At 28.0% G+C, this 19967-nt stretch overlaps 1 protein-coding gene across 4 annotated transcripts in view; it reads left to right on the top strand.

Moving 5' to 3' along the window:
- Nucleotides 1–7156, top strand: part of LOC107441786 (tyrosine-protein phosphatase 69D) — a 521936-nt gene extending 514780 nt beyond the window's left edge. For all 4 annotated transcript variants that reach the window (XM_071183655.1, XM_043039328.2, XM_071183654.1 and 1 more), the window contains 2 exons: nt 4785–4920; nt 6276–7156. In XM_071183655.1, the coding sequence (XP_071039756.1) occupies nt 4785–4920; nt 6276–6359 (220 nt within the window). In that variant the 3' untranslated portion in view covers nt 6360–7156. The remainder of the gene's footprint in view (nt 1–4784; nt 4921–6275) is intronic.
- Nucleotides 7157–19967: the final 12811 nt, after the last annotated feature.

Genomic DNA, 19967 nt, shown 5'->3' with positions numbered 1-19967 from the left:
GATTTTAGAAATGATCGATTACAGTCAACAACGCGATAATCATATCGAAGAATTTTTCAATGCTGAATTGAGGGAACATCCACTAAATTACTTTTGTACAAAAATCTTTATCAAATCTTAATCTAAATCTTAATCTCCAATGTGGATTAAAAATTTAAATTTTTGCTGCATCTAAAACAAAGAGGACTGGAATGCTTTCTCAATGAACTTCTTTTACACCCCACGTTTTATAAAATCTGTATACATAATGGTTTTCGTTTAAGACGAGGCAAAAATGAAAATTTATTTTCTCCTTTTTAATCTATTCGAAAAAAGTGTTAATGCAAAATTTTTTTATTTAATTATATAATAAATCCATCGATTAGTCCGACGTTTGAATTTTAATAAATTTCTTCAGTCATGTTAGTATTGTTAATATTATAAATCAATATTCACCTCAAAAAGTGATCGATAATGTAAAGTATAATTATTTCCTCTGAAGTTGATTGTTTATGTCTCTCTTCTTTCAGCAACAACGAGACTTTAAACTAAACTCAAAACTTAGCTCCAGAGACATTAGAACAATTTAACATGTAGACTTTATTACAATTATCCAAGCAAACTCTTTGTAGAAAACTTTGGAGAAATGTTTCTCCAAAATGGCTACCCATTCAGATTAACTATTTAACTCTAAGCACGGCAGTGTCAGAACTTTTTAACTCGAATGTTCATATAAAAATGAATAATATTACACAGTATTTGATAATTTTCTTTTTTTAAACTTCACATAATGCTATGTTTCTCCAAAATAGCTTCCCATTTAGGAAATCTAAAACTATTTAACTCTAAGAACAGTGTCAAAACTTTTTTAACTCTGAGAGATACTCATATAAAAATGAATAATATAAAATACAAATAGTATAAAATACAAAGAAAATATATTAAAATACCTCCGGCAAAAAATTTTCAAAAAGTATTTTGTTGACAAATTATAAGAAACTAGCTGAGCACCTGTTCCATCTTCAGCATAAAGTATGCAAATAATCAATCAATCGGTATTAATTAGCACTTAAAATAGATCTATTTTTTTATTATTGCTTGTTGCTTTTTTCTGGGGATTTTGCGTTATTAGATTAAGCAAGACATGTTTTTAGACGTTCTCATTAAAATAAAATTTAAACTACATCCTGTACCATTCGGCACGAAAATTATGTCAATAATTGCATTATAATCACAATCAACCGTAACCAATAAATTTTCAAGGCGAATTTGCTCTTAAGTTCATTTTTTAAATTTCTCACTAAAAATTACTGTTAATTGCATCATCTATGTTTATGGAAATAGTTTTCAGAAATGCAACTTTAAACAAAGCAAACACGCGGTTTCAGATGGATTTCAAAGTTCAAAATCGGAGAGTTGCTATCATGCCCTCCAAATTTTTTTGGATAATATGACGAATAAAGAATAATTAGTTAATGAAGAATATGTTATACTTTCCCAGTGCAACTCCTTTTTTTTTGATTAAATAGAAATGCAATTTAATCTTTTAAGTAATTGGAGAAAAAACATCGTTTAGTTTGTAACAATTTGTAATGTTATAAACTGATGAGAAAAATTCGTTTTTCACTCGCCCCTTCCCCCAGAATGTACTGAAAGAAATTTATGAAAGATTTTTAGATTTTTAAGCGCGGGAGCAGAAATTGTCCTTTGCATCCACTCACAGTGGGCCAGCATCCAAGGTTTCGTGGCCAAAATTAGTATTTTGATCAAATTTGTTTTAAAATTTGGGGATTTTTATGAGCAGGTAAATTGAATTCGTACTTGAAATTTTGAAATACACAAAAAATACCAAGAAAAACAAAATGGCGGCTGAAATATGGGGAGCAGAAATTAAACAAAATATATAGTACGTTTAAATAATTAAATATAGCAATGAAAATATAATACTTTTCGTAATTTTACATTAAAAATGAAAAGCAAATTATATTACCAAAGTAATATTACAAAATAACGCGAATTAATTAGAAAATAACGCGAAAACATGAAAAAAAAACATATTTTTTGTTTTTTGATATATTTAGTCCACCTTTGCGCTGTGGTCAAAATGGGGCAGGTTTTTTCGAAAAAAGAAACATCAAAGAAGACAACAAAAAAAAGTTAAGTTAATTACCTCGTGGAACTTTTTGGAGATAAATTTCGAAAGTGATTCAAACATTGTAAAATGTCATTTGTCATTGTAACTCATCCAACAAATTGAAAAATTGTACTATAATTTCAGACTAATTACTCTGATAAAAATGTAACAGAACGCTGAAATTCTTATATATATTTCTGAAATATGAATTAAAAAATTACATTTAAAAAAAATTTAACATATTTTTTACTACATTGTACTCTTGTCGGTCCAAAAAGTAAATTATAATGTTTGGAATGATTATGAATACTTAATTTGGGCTATATTGAAACTGCCTAAACATATTTTAGTTGAAATTTAATTTTTGACTTTTGGACAAAGATCATGGTTCTCTGGCCCACAGTGCCATTGTCCAAATTTTGGAATTCTAGCACAAACGGTTCTGGAGTTATGAGAAAGACACATGCAAGCATTATTTATAACTTCGCTAATTAAATTCACTGTCTCAAACTTTATATTTTGATAGAAATTTATTAAATTTCGTGTGTATATAATTATGGATATAAATTTTGAACTTAAATTTTGCCAGTTAACAGGTACACGTTTTCATCTCAAATGTTAAAAACTGCGTAACAGCACTCACACGTAGAATTGTCATTATTAAGCAAAGGATCATATTAAACAATTCAACTGAATGGAACGTAATTGAACATTTCAATTTAATTTCATATCCCTGTAATGTAATGGCTTCATAATTACTGCCCTGCAGCTCAAATATTGATATAGATATTGTCGGAATGGACTAGAACAATCATCGAATATTTATCTTGATCAAATTAGGAATCTAAATAGCGTGTTTATTTGAAATGATTTCAACAGCACTCGACATTTTAATCATAGAGAGATTCGTCGACACATTATATTCCCATTTGGGTTGATAATTTGAAGGAACATGTGAAGTTAATTTGAATGCCTTATTATCACATTTAAGTATTTAGACTGATTATAATTATAAATTACTGTAAAGAAATTATTTTGCAACTAAAATTTTTTTTTCTTTCACAAAATGGTTCAGTTATAATTTTGGGGTGCAAATTTTAATATTCGTAATTTTGCATGATTTTATTGTTTCTATTAGTCTCTAACAATGAATAAAAAGTCATTCAAATTTTACTTTTAAACTTTTAGATAAATTATATTAGGTGGACCGGAAAGTAATGTCGTTTCTTTGCATTTGATATTCGTGATCAAGATTTTATTTTTAATCAATAATGATCACCCTCATTAGCAACAATCTTTCACTGCCGGATCGAAAACGAATCAAATAGGATCGGAAAAAAATGAATTGGTTTTTAAGACTAACGAATATTTAATGTGCCGAAACGACATTACTTTCCGGTCCCCCTTATAGTTTTTTTTAATGCATAACTAGTTTTTTTTCAGTTGTTAGCGTTACTTAAATGGAAAATGACTTAAAATATATATTGTACTTTCTGCAAGATTAGAACCATAAATGGTTACTATAATCATCTGTGTAAAGAATACGCAATTTTAATACAGTCGAAGTTTTAACGTACGTTATCAATCTTTTGATGGTTTTTGCTTCGCATTTTAACATTTATTAAATGGAAATAAATAAATCGTTTTGATTAAATCCGCTATCAGTCGAATTTTAAACAACTGTTATTAAATTGGAAATTAGGATACATTAGAATGGGATTAAAATAAATATGTAAAGTTTTTTCAAATTTTTCTTTTACTGTAATAGAGCTTATAAATCATTATAGTTATTATTGCATTATGTTTACCGTTAACATTATGTTGTTACGAAATATAAAAATAATTAAATAAATGTCAGTTCTCTATGCATGCGTTATATATTTTTAGTTGCTAACTCCTTTTGTTGAAACAAAAATGAATAAAATCATTCATTATTAAAAAAGCACGCTTCATTATGTAGAAGTTTCTGAATTGTTTAGTGTAATAAAGTGCTCATAATTTTTAATATTTGAAAGCATTAATATTTGGAAGTACCATTGAATATTTGTACATAATTTGGCGAAAAATACATCTTTTGAACACCGAAACCATATTGAAGTTAAATACAAGTTGGAAATAAAATTACCGAGCACTGTTCACTATGATTTAAGTCATTCACATTAAATTTATAAATGAAGCATTTTTTATCGTTAGGTCTGAGATTGGTCTGCAGTTCCGGTAGAATTCACTAAAAACTGAGAATATAATGAGATCCAAGTCATTCTCTTCAAAACTTACCAGATGATAAAATTTCTTTAGAGATTAAATGCATAGAATTGAAATTACTTACTTAAGACCTTTACAAATCCTTAGTGTCACACGCAAAGTATCTCTAAGCAATCTTATCACCAAATAAACATGCACAACATTTGTTAAAAAGAATGCCATACTCATTAAAAGTCCGCAGTTGATATTCTCTGACGAAGTAATTAAAAATTAAGCTATAAATTACGTCAGAATGACACCAGACTCCAGAAACTCTTAACAAATTTTCCAAAACTTTTTATCTATGGAATTTTTTAGTATCTGATAAAGTAACAGACATATTAGTTTTGGTGGAATTTTCTAAAAACTTGTGGAAGAAAATTCCATACCTTTCGAATCGTCTCATATATTTATGTTTCATTTCCAGTGGAGGAGGCGATAGGAGCGGCATCTATGTGGCCCTCAGCGACCTAATAGAACAAGCACGATGTGATGAAAGGGCAGATGTTTTTCAAACAACAAAGTACGCAAGAGCTCAACGACATTGCCTACTACAGACTTTGGTCAGTTACTTTTCAATTGCATTATTTTACCATTCGAGATTAATATTTATAACTATTTTATAGCATACTTTGTTCTTTATTCATTTTAAGCTGTTTTCTGTTGGATTATTTCTTGCACCATGAACAATCTAATGGAAACTTTTATTCATTGCTGGAGTTTCTTACCCTGCAATAACTAAAGTGGTAATAAAATAACAACTCAGGAAATTTTTAAGACAATCTGTCAAAAATGACAGACTATTTAAAAAAAATAGATATGTATGATTTCCTATGGATAGTTGACTGAATGTACACAATAACAACTTCCTAAAACCTCAAAAAAAATCGAAAACTTCCGGTGTATTCGTCCTTTTATGTTATGCTTACGAGAAGATTTGTGAACAGGCTTAATATTCCATGAAAATTTATTATTTTGATTTGTGTTTAAATTTACGCTTAATTTTACCATTCATAAGACTTTTCTGTAATTCATAAATTCTAACAGGTCGCGAGCCAAGAACAAGTCTAAAAAAATTAATATTAAAGCGTAAATAAAGTGCAAGGTTTGCCATGTTTTGAGTGCTATCCCTTATTTGGCTATATTTGTGTAAAATAGAATCGTTATTTATTTTTGGGGTAGCATCACAGCAAGCTGGTGGAGTCTTCCGAATGTATTTGTTATTTGTTTCGGTGAAAGGTAAATGGAAAAAACTCTTTCGACTGAAAATACTACTAGTATAATAAAATTGGTAGGCGCGTTTTTTCAAGCTGTGACTTAAAAATCAGTCGGAAATAGTAACCCGGAAGTCTTACGGCGAATTTTAAGCCCCAGGGCACTTTACACGGTCAACCATCCATGCAGAACACTTACCTGAGAATTTATTCCTTCCAAATTTCAAATGTAGCTATAAAGTTCGTCAATAGATGGCACTGCTTAATTTAAAACTAGAACACAATTTTTTCATAAGTTCCGATTTTCCTTTCAGTTATAATGCGGCTCCATCTGGGGAGGAATTTTCCAGACGCCCTTAAATATATTACAGTTGGAATTGTCTGATTTGCAACAGGAAATATTTTTCTTAGTTTTCTAGTAGTAAATAGATCTATTAACGAGCTTTATAAAAATTTTCGTAAAGTGCAAAGAATCGTACATTTTTAAACTTTCCGTTTTCACTTCATTTATTTTTAAAATTGCTAATTTTTGGAAGACCTTTAAAAACTCAGAATGTAACTGCTACTCAATTAAGAAGAAAGTGACACAATTTGATCAATATTTATTCTTGTCTGTTTTATTGCCTCTTAGTTTTTTTACTTATTTCTACCAATATTAACAAACTTATTTTGTTTTAATTTGGTATTTTACTGTTCTATTACAGGAGCAATACGACTTCCTGTACCGTGGACTTATCCATTATGTAGAAAGGTACAATTTATGTAATTTAGGTGACACGCCATTATGATGTCAGATGGAATCTAGCCATCCTAATAAATCCTTGGAAACATTAACTGCTACTTTCACTGCCAGTTTCTACGACAAGGTATTGCCACTCGTGTGAAAAACTCTGTGACGTACCAAACGACTTTTCACATTTTTTTAGAAGAGCTTGTCACTCAACATCTCTTGATTATTTTCATCAGCAAAGGATACAAATTATATTCACGGTGTGAAGAGAAGAAACTAAATGATCTTAGTAATTTTTTTTATCACTCAAACTATATTTACTTCCGAATAGTTTACGTTGATCGTAAAGTACTGAAGTGTTACGGGATGAGTATTCTAAGCAATCGTTTTATTGAAAATATAATGTAGTTTATTTGTGATGTGATTTACCAAAAATGTTTTATTTGTGCAATTTTTAGAGCAGCAGATTCGCTTGATGAACCACAGTATTTTAAAACTTGTCATTTGATGTAATTTTTAAATTTGGTTGAATGTTGCAAAAACAATGCTTTATGAAAATTGTTATGTAATTCTAAAAGTTTTGAGAATGTTAAGAACTTCTTATAAATTCTATGTTGTTTATAAAATCCTCTCATTTTTCAAGATGAAAAATAAATTTTGCCTGTGAAACAATTAAAGAAAATATAATTTGGTAACATATCAATAATCGAATTATGAAAAACGTAACATAAACATAGAATTAATGTCCCAACCTATGTCCAAACATGCTGGTTTCTATTCAAAACCAAACACAAATTGTAATAATTTATCATTATTTCTGTCTACAAAACTAACTAAAAACCTCATGAAACTGTTGTACTTATCGTTAATAATTGCAAATACTCAGTGTTTTATCAGAGACTTCTGATTAATGATTTTTTTTATATTTTTAAATACATAAATTTATGCTATTCTACTGCAATTATGAATGTGATATAATTTGCATGCACATATATTTCATTTTATAAAATTGGTAATAGCATAAATCGTACTGATTGTTNTTTTTTTTTTTTTTTTTTTTTTTTTTTTAAGGGAGGAGGAGAAATATTATTTTTTTTTCCGAAATGAAAATTATGCCTTTATGTCTAATAAGTTTTATAAGTATAGAAAAATTTAAGTATGCATTACGAGTTAGAAAAAATACAGTGTAAGTTGCTTGGGACGAGGGGCTGTTAATTTTATTTCAGCTTTTGTGAGTTTAATACATCAAAATCATAGCATCATTAAGTTATCAATAATAAACAATTTAATTTTTTAAAAAAATTATGAAATACAAATTACGAACATAAATTTGAAACATTGCATAAAGTTTTGACTTCATAATCTTGATGAGTTAAATGATCAGTTATTTTCCCATTTGGCTACGCTTTTTTGTAAATAACAAACAGCTTTAAAAACGAATTTTTTTTCATGTATATAATTTTCATAATATGTTGGTGAGATTCCTCTGTGATCTCACAGTGATTGCAAAATCACGACTTATTACTTCATAATTGTTCTGAAATGCCCAAAATTCAACAAGAAAAATTGAAAAATATTAAAAAATGGAGAAAAAAATCCGGTCTGATTTTTAAAAAGTTTTTTTACCAGGAAATTTGTCCTGAAGATAGTAAGAAAATCCTTGCTATCATTTTGAAATTCTTACTTTAAAAATTCTTTGAAAAATTATTGAAGCATTAGTAATGATTTTTGTTTAAAAAGTAGAAATTATTTTTGTTTAAAAAGAAGTTATAATTTTTGTTTAAGAAGTAGTAAGAATTTTGTTATTGAAGTATTAATAATGGTTTTGTTCCTCATAAAGATATGATAGATAGGATTTTAAAGCTATAATTTTTATCTCAACCAAAAAAAATTTACAGAATGAAAAATAATTCATTGAAATATTTTAAAAAATAAATAATTATTTTAAATCTTTCCTCCGATTTCAAAAACAAATAACTTAAAAAATAAACAAAAAAATCATTTTAAAAGTGTGCTTTATAGTTGCGCGGTCTACTAAGGAATTTTAAAAGTACGATTTTTGAAAGCATGGCAATTATTTTCATTATTTAAGCACGTCTCCTTCTTCCAAATGTATTTCAGTTTTTATCTTTAAGTAAAACAAATTAAGCAAGATATGGATAAAATTCAGCTGCCTGTAGAAAGATAAATATTTTGAAATCTTCAGGTATCATAATGATAAGCCAGGTTTTTAAACTGTTCAGATGAGCGAGCGCTTTCGGGGGTAAATATCACGATTTCCCTGTTTCTTGTTGTCAATAATATATTTATATGCATTGTGTTGTTATCTCGCTGAAATTCGAAAACTCGTAAAATGTCTATCTGGAAACAATACTAAGGAACAGTTTGATGTTTAAAAATGTCACCTTTCTAAAGAGTGGGGGGTTTATCTCGTTATATCCCAAATTTTCAATCCATGTAATCTAATAGATACTATATTGTACATTCGATATTTTTTTATTATTATTTAGTTGTTTATTTATTTTTATATTTTCCATCCACCCCTCCATCAAATTTTAATTTTAAAGTAGGTGTTAACCTACTTTAAAATTAAAAGAAGAAGAACAAAACTTACTTACACGAAGAACAACAGAAATAAGCGGAAAACAGCTGTGCTGCCATCTTGCAAAAGTTTATTGATTTTAAAGCATAACTGCTGTGCAATAATAAAACTCAAAACATCCCACTGTTGATCGTAGAGTGTTGTTTTTCCCACGTGATGTGTTCCTTTTTTGTGAAATTAGAAAACTTGTGCAAGTTATTCATTTTTACATTCATCTCGTCTTCAACAACTGGTGCAAAATAAAAATTTAAAAAAAATGACTTTCGCCAGTTTCATGACATTTTGACACAGTATTTATGTTGGAAGCAGAAATTTTGGTTCGTCGAAAAGATTTATAAAGAATCAAGTGCTTCAGGAAGAACTGTTCACTTCAAAGAAGCATCCTGCCTATATTATCAAAGAGAGGTTATTGTTAGAACATAGAGAAACACTGACGTTTAATGGGCTGTTTTGCTTATATTATATGTTGTTGCTAGAGGCGGCAGGATTGGAAAATGCACTCAGTTATTAAGTTTACAGTTTGTGATAGTTAAGGGGATCCACTCTCTACTCGTACCGCTCACCAAGCCCTATGATTGCTACAAACGTTTTTTGTCACTTGGAAATAAACTGATTGTTACATCTAAATTATAAAATACTCAATTAAAAGATCCTAAATTGATTTATTGTCTAAACCATGTTTGGTTTTAGATTTCAAATTATATTGGGACAAAATTGAAACTTAATCATTTTGCTCTGTTACCAGTGCAACTTTCTTCAAACATTAATTTAATTTCATTATTTAAACCATATTTGGTTTTAGATTTCAGATTATATTGGGACAAAATTGAAACTTAATCATTTTGCTCTGTTACCAGTGCAACTTTCTTCAAACATTAATTTAATTTTATTGTCTAAACCATGTTTGGTGTTAGATTTCAGATTAAATTGGGACAAAATTGAAACTTAATCATTTTGCTCTGGAAACTTTCTTCAACATTAATTTAATTTTATTATTTAAGCCATATTTGGTTTTAGATTTCAGATTATATTGGGACAAAATTGAAACTTCATCATTTTGCTCTGTTACCAGTGCAACTTTCTTCAAACATTAATTTAATTTTATTATTTAAACCATGTTTGGTGTTAGATTTTTGATTAAATTGGGATAAAATTGAAACTTGATCATTTTGCTCTGGCAACTTTCTTCAAACATTAATTTAATTTTGATGACTCATAAAATATTTTTTCGCCAAATAGATTACTTAGCATGAATATAAAATACTAATTTTTAAAATTGTTTTACAACCTTAAATAGTTTTTTCGAATTTATATTTTAATCACGTGTGTGGTCTGAGGAAAGTTTTACATAAAATTTACTGTAAGAGTAAATACAAACTAATTAAAAAACAATCTTAGTTTCCATACATTAATTTTAAAACGCTAACTTCTAATCTTTATCATAAAATTTTGCTTAATAAGAAAATTCCATGCGGTTACTTTACAATAAAGAAACAATACTTTTAGCTTCGATTTAATCCAGTACTCAATTTTAATACACGATTTTAATACAGTACTCAACTGCCGAATTGGAGTATTCAAAATTATATACATTTATATGTTATTAGAAATGTTTATGTTAGTGATTTTAACATTCTATGTATATTGATCAAATTTTAAATTGAGGCAAAAATTTATCGAGATTGGCTTTTTTTTTTATAAGCTTTAAAACTAATATAGATGAAAAGTTAAAATTAATTGAAAATTATTAATTTTGAAACCTCAAGTAAAACTTATATAAATTATTTATGAATTCATTGAAAATATAATAAACACTATATTTCAACACTTGGCTGGCTTATTTGGTCACCACTCGACGTGTGAAGATCAGAAAGCAGAAACACGACTGCAAAGAATTGAAGTAAAAAAAAAAAAATAAACTACTTTATAAAGATTTAATGTTTACTAAACCAAAAAAAAACTAATGGGCAACTAAATAAATACGTAGATGATTATTAATATACAAAATGTGTTGACAATAAACATTATTATGTATGTCCTATAGTGCATTTTTAATACACTTTTGCTTATGGACAGGAAAGAAAATTAACTGTAATTGTAGCCGAATATATCTACATCGGCTAAATAACATTGATTCCATCAGTAATGAACGTGATGATTATATATAAAATTAAGCCTTCTATCCGTTATAGAATAACTTGTTAAAAGTTATTCAGCAATAACTTTTATTTTATAATTCTTTGGAATGGTTATTTTGGAGTAACTATATGTTTCGTTTTAAAGTATTCTGTGAAAAGTCTGTTACTAGCAAAGAACTGTTACAAAATAAAATGTAAATATACAGATGCAATTTATTGCATTACGAAAAATGTCAGTTATTATGTTTAATTTTTACTGATCTTCAGAAAGTGTTAAAAACCACCTTTTCAAGAATCAATGGTTTTAAAAAAACGTCTTCTATTTCACCAGATGAGGAAATCTGTTAGTCAACAACAGTCTTTTATTTTCTTTGCAAAGTAATGTGGAGTAACTACCACTATAAATATTAAATACCAAATCACTAGTATATAAGACATGTTAACTTCGATGAACAGGTACCACTAGTTGGTTCATGCTATTTTATTTATTTATATCATGTTTGCTCATTATATTTTTTCTTCATAGCATTTCGCTCATTTCGTTTTTTTTTCTCCTTCTTCAATACTGTTTATTAACCGTGAGACTTTATATACTTCACCGGATTTTTTTTTCCTTTGAACAGTATATTTTAAAGCAAATCAACTGTAATGTGGCTTAACTACCACTATAAATATTAAATACCAATACACTAGTATATAAGACATATTAACTTGATTCCATCATGAGGTACCTTTTGATAGATGAAGGTTGACATAGTCAAAAATTTAAATCCCTTTATTAAGAATAACTTTTATGCTCCAAAAGCATAAAAAGTAACTCTTACGTCTATTTCCTTAACCTTAAAATACTGCTTAAAATGCCACGTCACATAAATAAAAGAAAATGGCTTACATTAAAATTTTCCTCAACTGTGTATTTTATGGTTAGCACATCAAAATGGTGAAAGATCACGTTTACAAACACTAAAACAATTGTTGCTCCACGTTTTTACGCAACAGTTCTATATGCAACAAAATCAGATAAACATAGCAAAAAAGATACTTTCTGGAAATGGAAAAGGTATCCTAAGAGTGTTGAGAGTGCAGTGTTTCCAAATCCTGTCGTCTCTGGAGTATTCAAAAAAGCATGAACCGCGCAAAGTGGTTCGGCTCAAAACAATAATAATATACAGAGTGCCTACTTTCCCCCCTTCCTTCCTGAGAGAGGGGGGGGGAAAATACTTCAATATAAAAAATTATATATATATATACATAAGGAACTCGTATTTCTCTTCACAGTGTTTGAATGATTTTGACTGTAGCCCTCAAAGAATTAAATATAGTGAAAAAAAACTGTAAATAAATTGTTTACTAACTTGTTGAATTATTATTTTTTGTGTGTGTATTCCTTATTATTATTATTATTACATCATTTTCACAGAATACAAAATATTTTTTAAGAAAAAAACTTTCAAATGCGCAAGAATAGGACGAACAGATCTGGTTTCCACGTTTTAACAGCTACGTAAGAAGGGCATTTAACAGAATACTTTTAAAAAAGAATTAATTACGTGAGAAACCGGCAAGGGAATGAAAATTTTTGTTTTGCTCAAGACTTGTATATTATATATATATATANTTTTCTTCGTTTTTTTTTTGATTTATTTTTTATGCTATATATATATATATATATATATATAGCATAAAAAATAAATCAAAAAAAAAACGAAGAAAATTAAGAAAAACAATAAGTTTTATTTATTGCGCATAAGTTGCAAGCAAATAGAACTCATAAAATAAGTTCAAAATGTAGAGAAAACAAGGGAAAAATTACAGAACAATAAAAAAAGCGGGAGGGAAAAGAAAAATAATAATAAAAGTTAAAATAACTAAAACCCCGAAAAAAAAAATTCCGAAAAAAGGACCAAAAATTTAAAAAATCCGGAAAATAAAGGATATAATCTTTTCATCAGCTTACACGATTATATCCGCAAAAAGGAGTGCTTTCTAATTTTGTATCAATATAGCCAAGCAGAATATATCAATACAATAGTGTGAAGAGCACTCAAAACAAAAAAATTACAACAAATAAAATAGAACACAATAAGTATAACACAAAAATATAACGTAAAAACAGAAAATAAAATAGAAAGAAAAAAACAGAATAAAACATGAAATGAAATCTATAAAGCGAGTAGCGAATTTAAATAAACTTACAAGAACGGGAAATTTTTCAAGAATGGTTTAAAATATTTTCGTAACAAGATTGCCAGATTGCAAAGACGCACTTAAGTAATGCAGTAAGAACGCACTATAATACAAAACTCATCTAGTTACGCTTTTAGCTCAATTTGCACTTTTGATTTCATTTTTTGCAATCTGGCAATCTTGTTACGGAAATATTTTAAATCATTCCTGAAAAATTTCCCGTTCTTGTAAGTTCATTTAAATTCGCTACTCGCTTTATAGATTTCATAATTCATGCTTTATTCTATTTTTTCCCCTTTTTTCATTGTTCTATAATTTTTCACTCCTTGTTTTCTCTACATTTTGAATTTAACTCATATATAAATATGGCTATATATATATATGACATACAGGTGTAAAAATGATCTATAAATAAATAAAAAAATCTCAAATTAGTTCATTTATACTATATACATTACATTTCGCCTCACTTTCCTTTAAAATCTCGTGCCTTTATTCCATCCTTTCCTATAAGATAATCAGTTTTGCAGGACAACAAAAACAATAAAAACGTTTTTTTATGAAAATTCAAATTTCTTTGAATTGTAAATAGAGAAAACCAAAAATATAAAAATAAAACATAATTTATTAGAAGCAAACAATTTAAAAAAAGAGTTCAGAGTTTAACATATGAAAAATGAAAAAAAAAGCAATAAAGTAACGTATAAAACAAACAAAAAAAAACAGATATTTTCAATAAAAACGATCCACTTTACAAAAAAAAATTATTCAAATAAATCAGATGTCGGATTATGAAAAAACATACATTTGCGGTGTAAAAAGCTGTCGTAATTTCTTACAACAATTATAAAAAAAGTATGCTTAGTAGAAAGCAAACTGCGGAATTTTTTTTTACTATTAATACCTTCAAAAGTGTTTTTTTTTTTCTTTTCCTTCATATTAATTAGCCTTTATCGCTGACTTTTAACTCCGCTCGCATGTCAATAAAGAAGCAACCAACACTTTTTTGTAAAGAATCTTTTCATTCATAAATATTAACTTTCGAAACTCTTTCAACTCCCCCTATTAATTAAATCTTAAAATAATCATGCATGAAAATAAGGGATATTCTAAAGTATGCAATATGAAAAAAGAACAATACTCAAAAAATTATAAAAGACAATTCTTTTTCTCTTATTAGATATCTAAAAAGTAATTTTTAAGAACAAAAATTTAAAGCATGCTTGTAGTTGATTTTATGTATATATATATACATATATATATAAGCTCAAAATGAAGATAAAACAAAGGAAAATTACAGACATATGAAAAAAGGGAGAAAAAGAAAAATAATAATTAAAAAAAATAACAAACAACTGGGGGGGGAAATATAAATAAAAAAAATAATTAAAAAAATCCGGAAAAAAAGGATAAAATTTTTTTAAAAAATCGAGTAAATAAAAGATATAATCTTTTCATCAGCCCACACGATTATATCCGCAGAAAAGAGTGCTATCTAATATTGTATCAATATAGCCAAAGCAAAATATATCAATACAATAGTGTGAGGAGCACTCAAAAACTTTTATAAAAATTACAACAAATAAAATAGAACACAATAAGTAAAAATAACACGTAAAAACAGAAAATAAAATATAAAGAAAAAACAGAATAAAACATAATCTATAAAGCGAGCAGCGAATTCAAATGAACTTACATGAACGGGAAATTTTTCTAGAATGATTTAAAATATTTTCGTAACAAGATTGCCAGATTGCAAAACATGAAAACAAAAGTGCAAATTGAGCGTAACTAGAGGAGTTTTGTTTTAAAGTGCGTTCTTACTGCATTACTGAAGTGCGTTTGATTTGTTAGTTACCAAGCATGGGCCCGAAAATGGATGTGAGCAAGGTAGTATTATACTGGATAATTTAAAGAGGTTGACTATAAATAATTTTAGAAAATAAATATTTATTTAAGACAAAAATAGAAAAGAGAAAGAAACATGAATTGTCTGTTTTGCCCATAATTTTAGTCACGGATTTGCCCGAAATGGATTTGCACACGGATATATATATATATTTCTTATAACTTTAAATGTTTTAAAAAATGCTTTAAAGGTACTTTCCATTCAATATACATCATTTCATGAGAAGTTATTTTAAAAAATCAAAAAGTGCTGTCGTCTAAAAATTTTTGTTTTTTTATAAACTTATTCTCTGATTCGATCATTCACTGAAATGCTTTTCAACGACTCTGCAATAAACAAATTCACTGCTATTTTTTGCTACTCGTTGTTAATACGCTTCACACAAATCCTTTTACAATAAAATGCTTATGAAATATGAACTATTTATAAAATAACCATTTAAAAAAATGATCTCATATAAATTACAATTATTAAAGAACGAACGGTCGTTGTAGTAATAGGAAAACATTAGTGATTATTGCTATCGAGTAATTTTAGGGGGGAAATGAGATATTCTCTACCCAAAATAATATAGTTTTATAAACTATTTATAAAAATAAATAAAAACTTCTGTGCAACTTAAATTATAAACGTTTAGATAAATCAAATGAATTTAGAATTTATCGCTGTCGAGAAAAAGAAGTCTTACCTTAGTTTCTCAGAAAATCTTTTAATAACTATTTTAAATATATATCAAGGAACAAAATATGTAAAATATTTTAAGAATTAATCGATTCTTCCGATATTAACATAAAATTTACTAACATCTCGGCAATCATTTAATCTTTACTCATTATATTGGGAATTAACCCTTCCGTTTTGTTTCCAAAATGCCCATTCTTCGGCAATTTTATCCTTAACCAGTTACCGCCCTCTTCTTGGCAGCACATCCATATCTCCAATCTCTTCAAATTTCATAATCGTCTTCAAAACATTCTAAGACATGGGCCCTTTTATGTGATTTTATTTTATTTTATAACCCTCGTTGAACAGCCGACCCAATGTTATGTTCAACTCCGTAACCTTGTAATTTTGAACCCAATCCAGAAGACAAGGGAACTCCTGGATCCAGTATTGGAAGAAATATGCCTTCACGGAGGACTTTTCGATGGAACTAGCCCGCATATACGTTACATGGAGAGGAAGATCACGAGAACCTCCCACGGTTAGCCTGACGACAAGGGGATTCTATCCCATGATCCGTCTACCACGGAGGATATTTCACGTCAGCACTGCGGTCGGTGCGAGACGGATGCGGAATTCGTATCGACCTGCCATCGCCGGGATCGAACCCCGGTTCACCTCATTTGAAGGCGAACGCTCTATCCCCTGAGCCATTGCGGCTCCCTTTTCTGTGATTAATGATTACAAAGGTAGTCAGAATAATTTTCTGGCCTTAAATGGCAGTCTCTCTGACTGATTCACATAAGGAATTTTCTAAAAGTGCCAGGTGGGGATCAAAGGCTGAACTATTTTTACAGTAGAAATATTTTCCCGCGGTCCATAAAGCGTGTACAGGACGTCCCACAATGCCGTGCAGTAACTTGGAGGTAAGGTAGAGAACATCGTTAGGAGCCAGAAGTACATAAGAAAACTTGGGCGGAAGCGTCACCCTCATCAAGAAACACTAAGACTACAACACAGAATATAGTGTAAAACGCTTTCTTACACAACAAAAGAGTACAATGCGTGACTTACAAGTATCATAGGAGGCAAAATTGTGCGCATTGGCTTAGATGCGAGCAAGATTGGACAGGAATTGGCGAATATTTGAGAAGATACCTGGCGTTTCACTGATTGTAGCAACAGTAATGATGATTTGCGCCACCGTGTCGCACACAATGCTCATAGCACCCCCAAAGAGAGGAATCAGGTGATCTGGGAGACCAATTAATGGGACCTCCACACCCAATCCAATTGTTTCCAAACGTCCAGTCCAAATGGTGTATGTATTTTTAACCCATATTTATGGCATGATTTTGTAATAGTGTGACACAGTGCATGAAATCTGTCAAAGAAAAATGACAAGATAGAGCAATGTGTGCTTTGCTTCACATTCTACTTTGAAAACTGGTTATTTATTCTCACCAAGTTCGACCACAGATTGCTCTACTGACTGGAGAAAAAAAAACTAAAAAAGACCATTTCAACTAAAATATTTGTCAGGTTGTGTTTATTTTGTATGTATCATATAGTTTCTGCATATGAGGATTAGTTCCGAAAACATTATTTTACAGTTTTTTTCAGCAACATCTTCTCCTGACAAACCGTAAATTATTTATAAAGATTAATTAGAATAATAACAAATTTTTCTTAGGTAAAATGATACTTATAAAATTATAAATGATACTTTCTGAGGTAGAAGGAGACATATTTTGATCTCCTTCTGTTTCCCTACAATTATTATTTTTTTAATTGTTGGTCCTATTTAAGACATGAATTATATTTAAGGAATTTAACATTACTTATTATTTTTAATAAATTATAAAAAAATTATTTAACATTACTTTCACAAACTACTATACTTACTGTGCCTGTCACTGAAATCATAATTGCAACTAAATTTAAAATAAAAGAAAGGAAGAAACTTAAAAAACAGCAATACTGCATCATTATGGTGTTACTGTCACCTTCAAAATTTATTTAAAATATTCCTTCTACTTTCTAAACCGTTATAACTTAGCATTAGGTAGAGAAAATAACTTAATTTAGATTAACGATCTGACTGTGCTATACAGTCAGATCAACCATCAGTCAATCATTTTGATATTTAAATAGCATAACTTACAGGATACATTTTGACGCAAATAAACAAACAAAATTTTGGAATCATTCAAAATATTTATTTTCATTAATAAAAATCTACATACTTTGATAGCACATAAAATACAGTCATAAAAGTGGACCAGCCCTTTGTTTTGATTCAGAAATCACGTAATGTAAATCAGTTAATAAATGAATTCATCTGTCAGAATTAAGCATCCTTTATTCTAAATACTTATTTAAACAAAAGGAAACATTCAAAATTAGAATTTTAATATCTAAAAAAAACAATTAATTAAAATAATGAATACAAATTATTTCAGCCTTTCGACTTAAGCAAGATGTTCTGCAGGGTTAAATTCATTTGAAAATAACCTTTGATTATTGGAGTTTGTAATTATTTTATCAAAAAAACCTAACAAGTATATTTATACAAGAATCCATTTTAATCAAAGTTACACAGCATATTTTATTTATATAACAGACAAACACAATCCTACACCAAATAATAAAAACTAATATACAACATTTGTTAAGTGATAATATAGTAGTCTCATAAATATCTTAGAAATAACTCCTTATATACATAAATACCACAAGTGACTTACATGTACACCAAAGTGAATAAGTTAGTAAAATGTGGAAGATGTAGATTTTTGGACTATAAGAAATTATTTTAAGGCCACAATGGTAGAAATAAACAGTAAAAATTCAAAATTAAAGAAAAATTTAATTACATTAGAATAAAAAAAAATTAATGACATTTTTTAGTAAAAAAAATTAAAAGGCGCATAATATTTTGAAAAATTTTAAAAATTATTATGAAACTGTGGTGTTTTACTAATGAAATTAGAAATACATGGAATCAAACCACCAGACAATATAGAATTATAATTTATTTTACCAACACTTTTTCTTTATATTCAAAAACCAAGCTTTTCGTTAACTTTTTGTTTACAGCTAGAAGAACAAGAGGTTTAGAATGGCAGGCTTCACCATGTTAAGCACCATAAGCAAAGTGTTGATACAAAAATGAGAAATAAAATTATTTTAAAATTATATTTATTGTCTTTAAAATATATTTTTAAAATGTAAAATAAGAAACATGTCATACAAAGCTTTGAAAGCATAATCACTGTAAGAATATTGTACTTAAAAAAGTATGACAAACTTACAAATCTTAAAGTATAAACATGTTTAATTTGTCTTATTTATTTCACAGCGAATGTAAAAACTCACCTGTAGAAAAGAATAACAATTACATTTTTTACTTGATCTCATTTTAATAGTAATATTAAAAAATTTATAAATATGCAGCTGAAGAATTTTAAGTTCTTTTGATTTCTCTCCCTATTAAGGCTAAAATTATGTTTAACCATTTAAGAGAAATCTCATGACCAACTTCTAGTAATAAATTTTACTCATTTGAACACTTAAATTTGAAATAAATGTGCAACATCTTGTAATTTTTTTTTAAATAAATGGAACAAATAAAAAAAAACATTTTATCTATAGCTATATGATTAATCTTAGAATGAATAAATTAACATTCATGATAACCTGAAAAGTTAAAGTAATTAAAAAAAACAGAATGAATAAATAAATATGTTATGAAATAAACACTAAGCAACAAAAAAGATTATTTAAATAAAAGCTTTAAGCACAACAGCTTAACAAAAAAAAAGTAAAATAAGTCGATTTAGTGCACTATCACTTAATATTAAGTATTTAATATATAATTATCACCACATTTAATTTGACACAGTTATTTAACAAGTCTTATAGAACAAAATTCTATAAGCAGGGATTTTTAATAAAGATTTAAGCAGGTTTAAAACTGCATTCTGCATACTATTAAAAAAATGAATCATAGTTAATTACAACAAACATAAAATATATGGAATATATGACACAAATTAATAGAGAATCCCAGGTTTAAAGTTATAATAAAATAAGAAATTTGAAAAATAGTTTATACAAATCAGGTATGCTTACTTTTTTAATCGATTATTATGTTTACCAAAACTT

This window comes from Parasteatoda tepidariorum, chromosome 7, assembly GCF_043381705.1.
Source record: "Parasteatoda tepidariorum isolate YZ-2023 chromosome 7, CAS_Ptep_4.0, whole genome shotgun sequence".
Taxonomy (NCBI): Eukaryota; Metazoa; Arthropoda; class Arachnida; order Araneae; family Theridiidae; genus Parasteatoda; species Parasteatoda tepidariorum.
The sequence above is the reverse complement of the archived record's forward strand: the minus strand, read 5'-3'. Positions and strand labels throughout refer to the sequence as shown.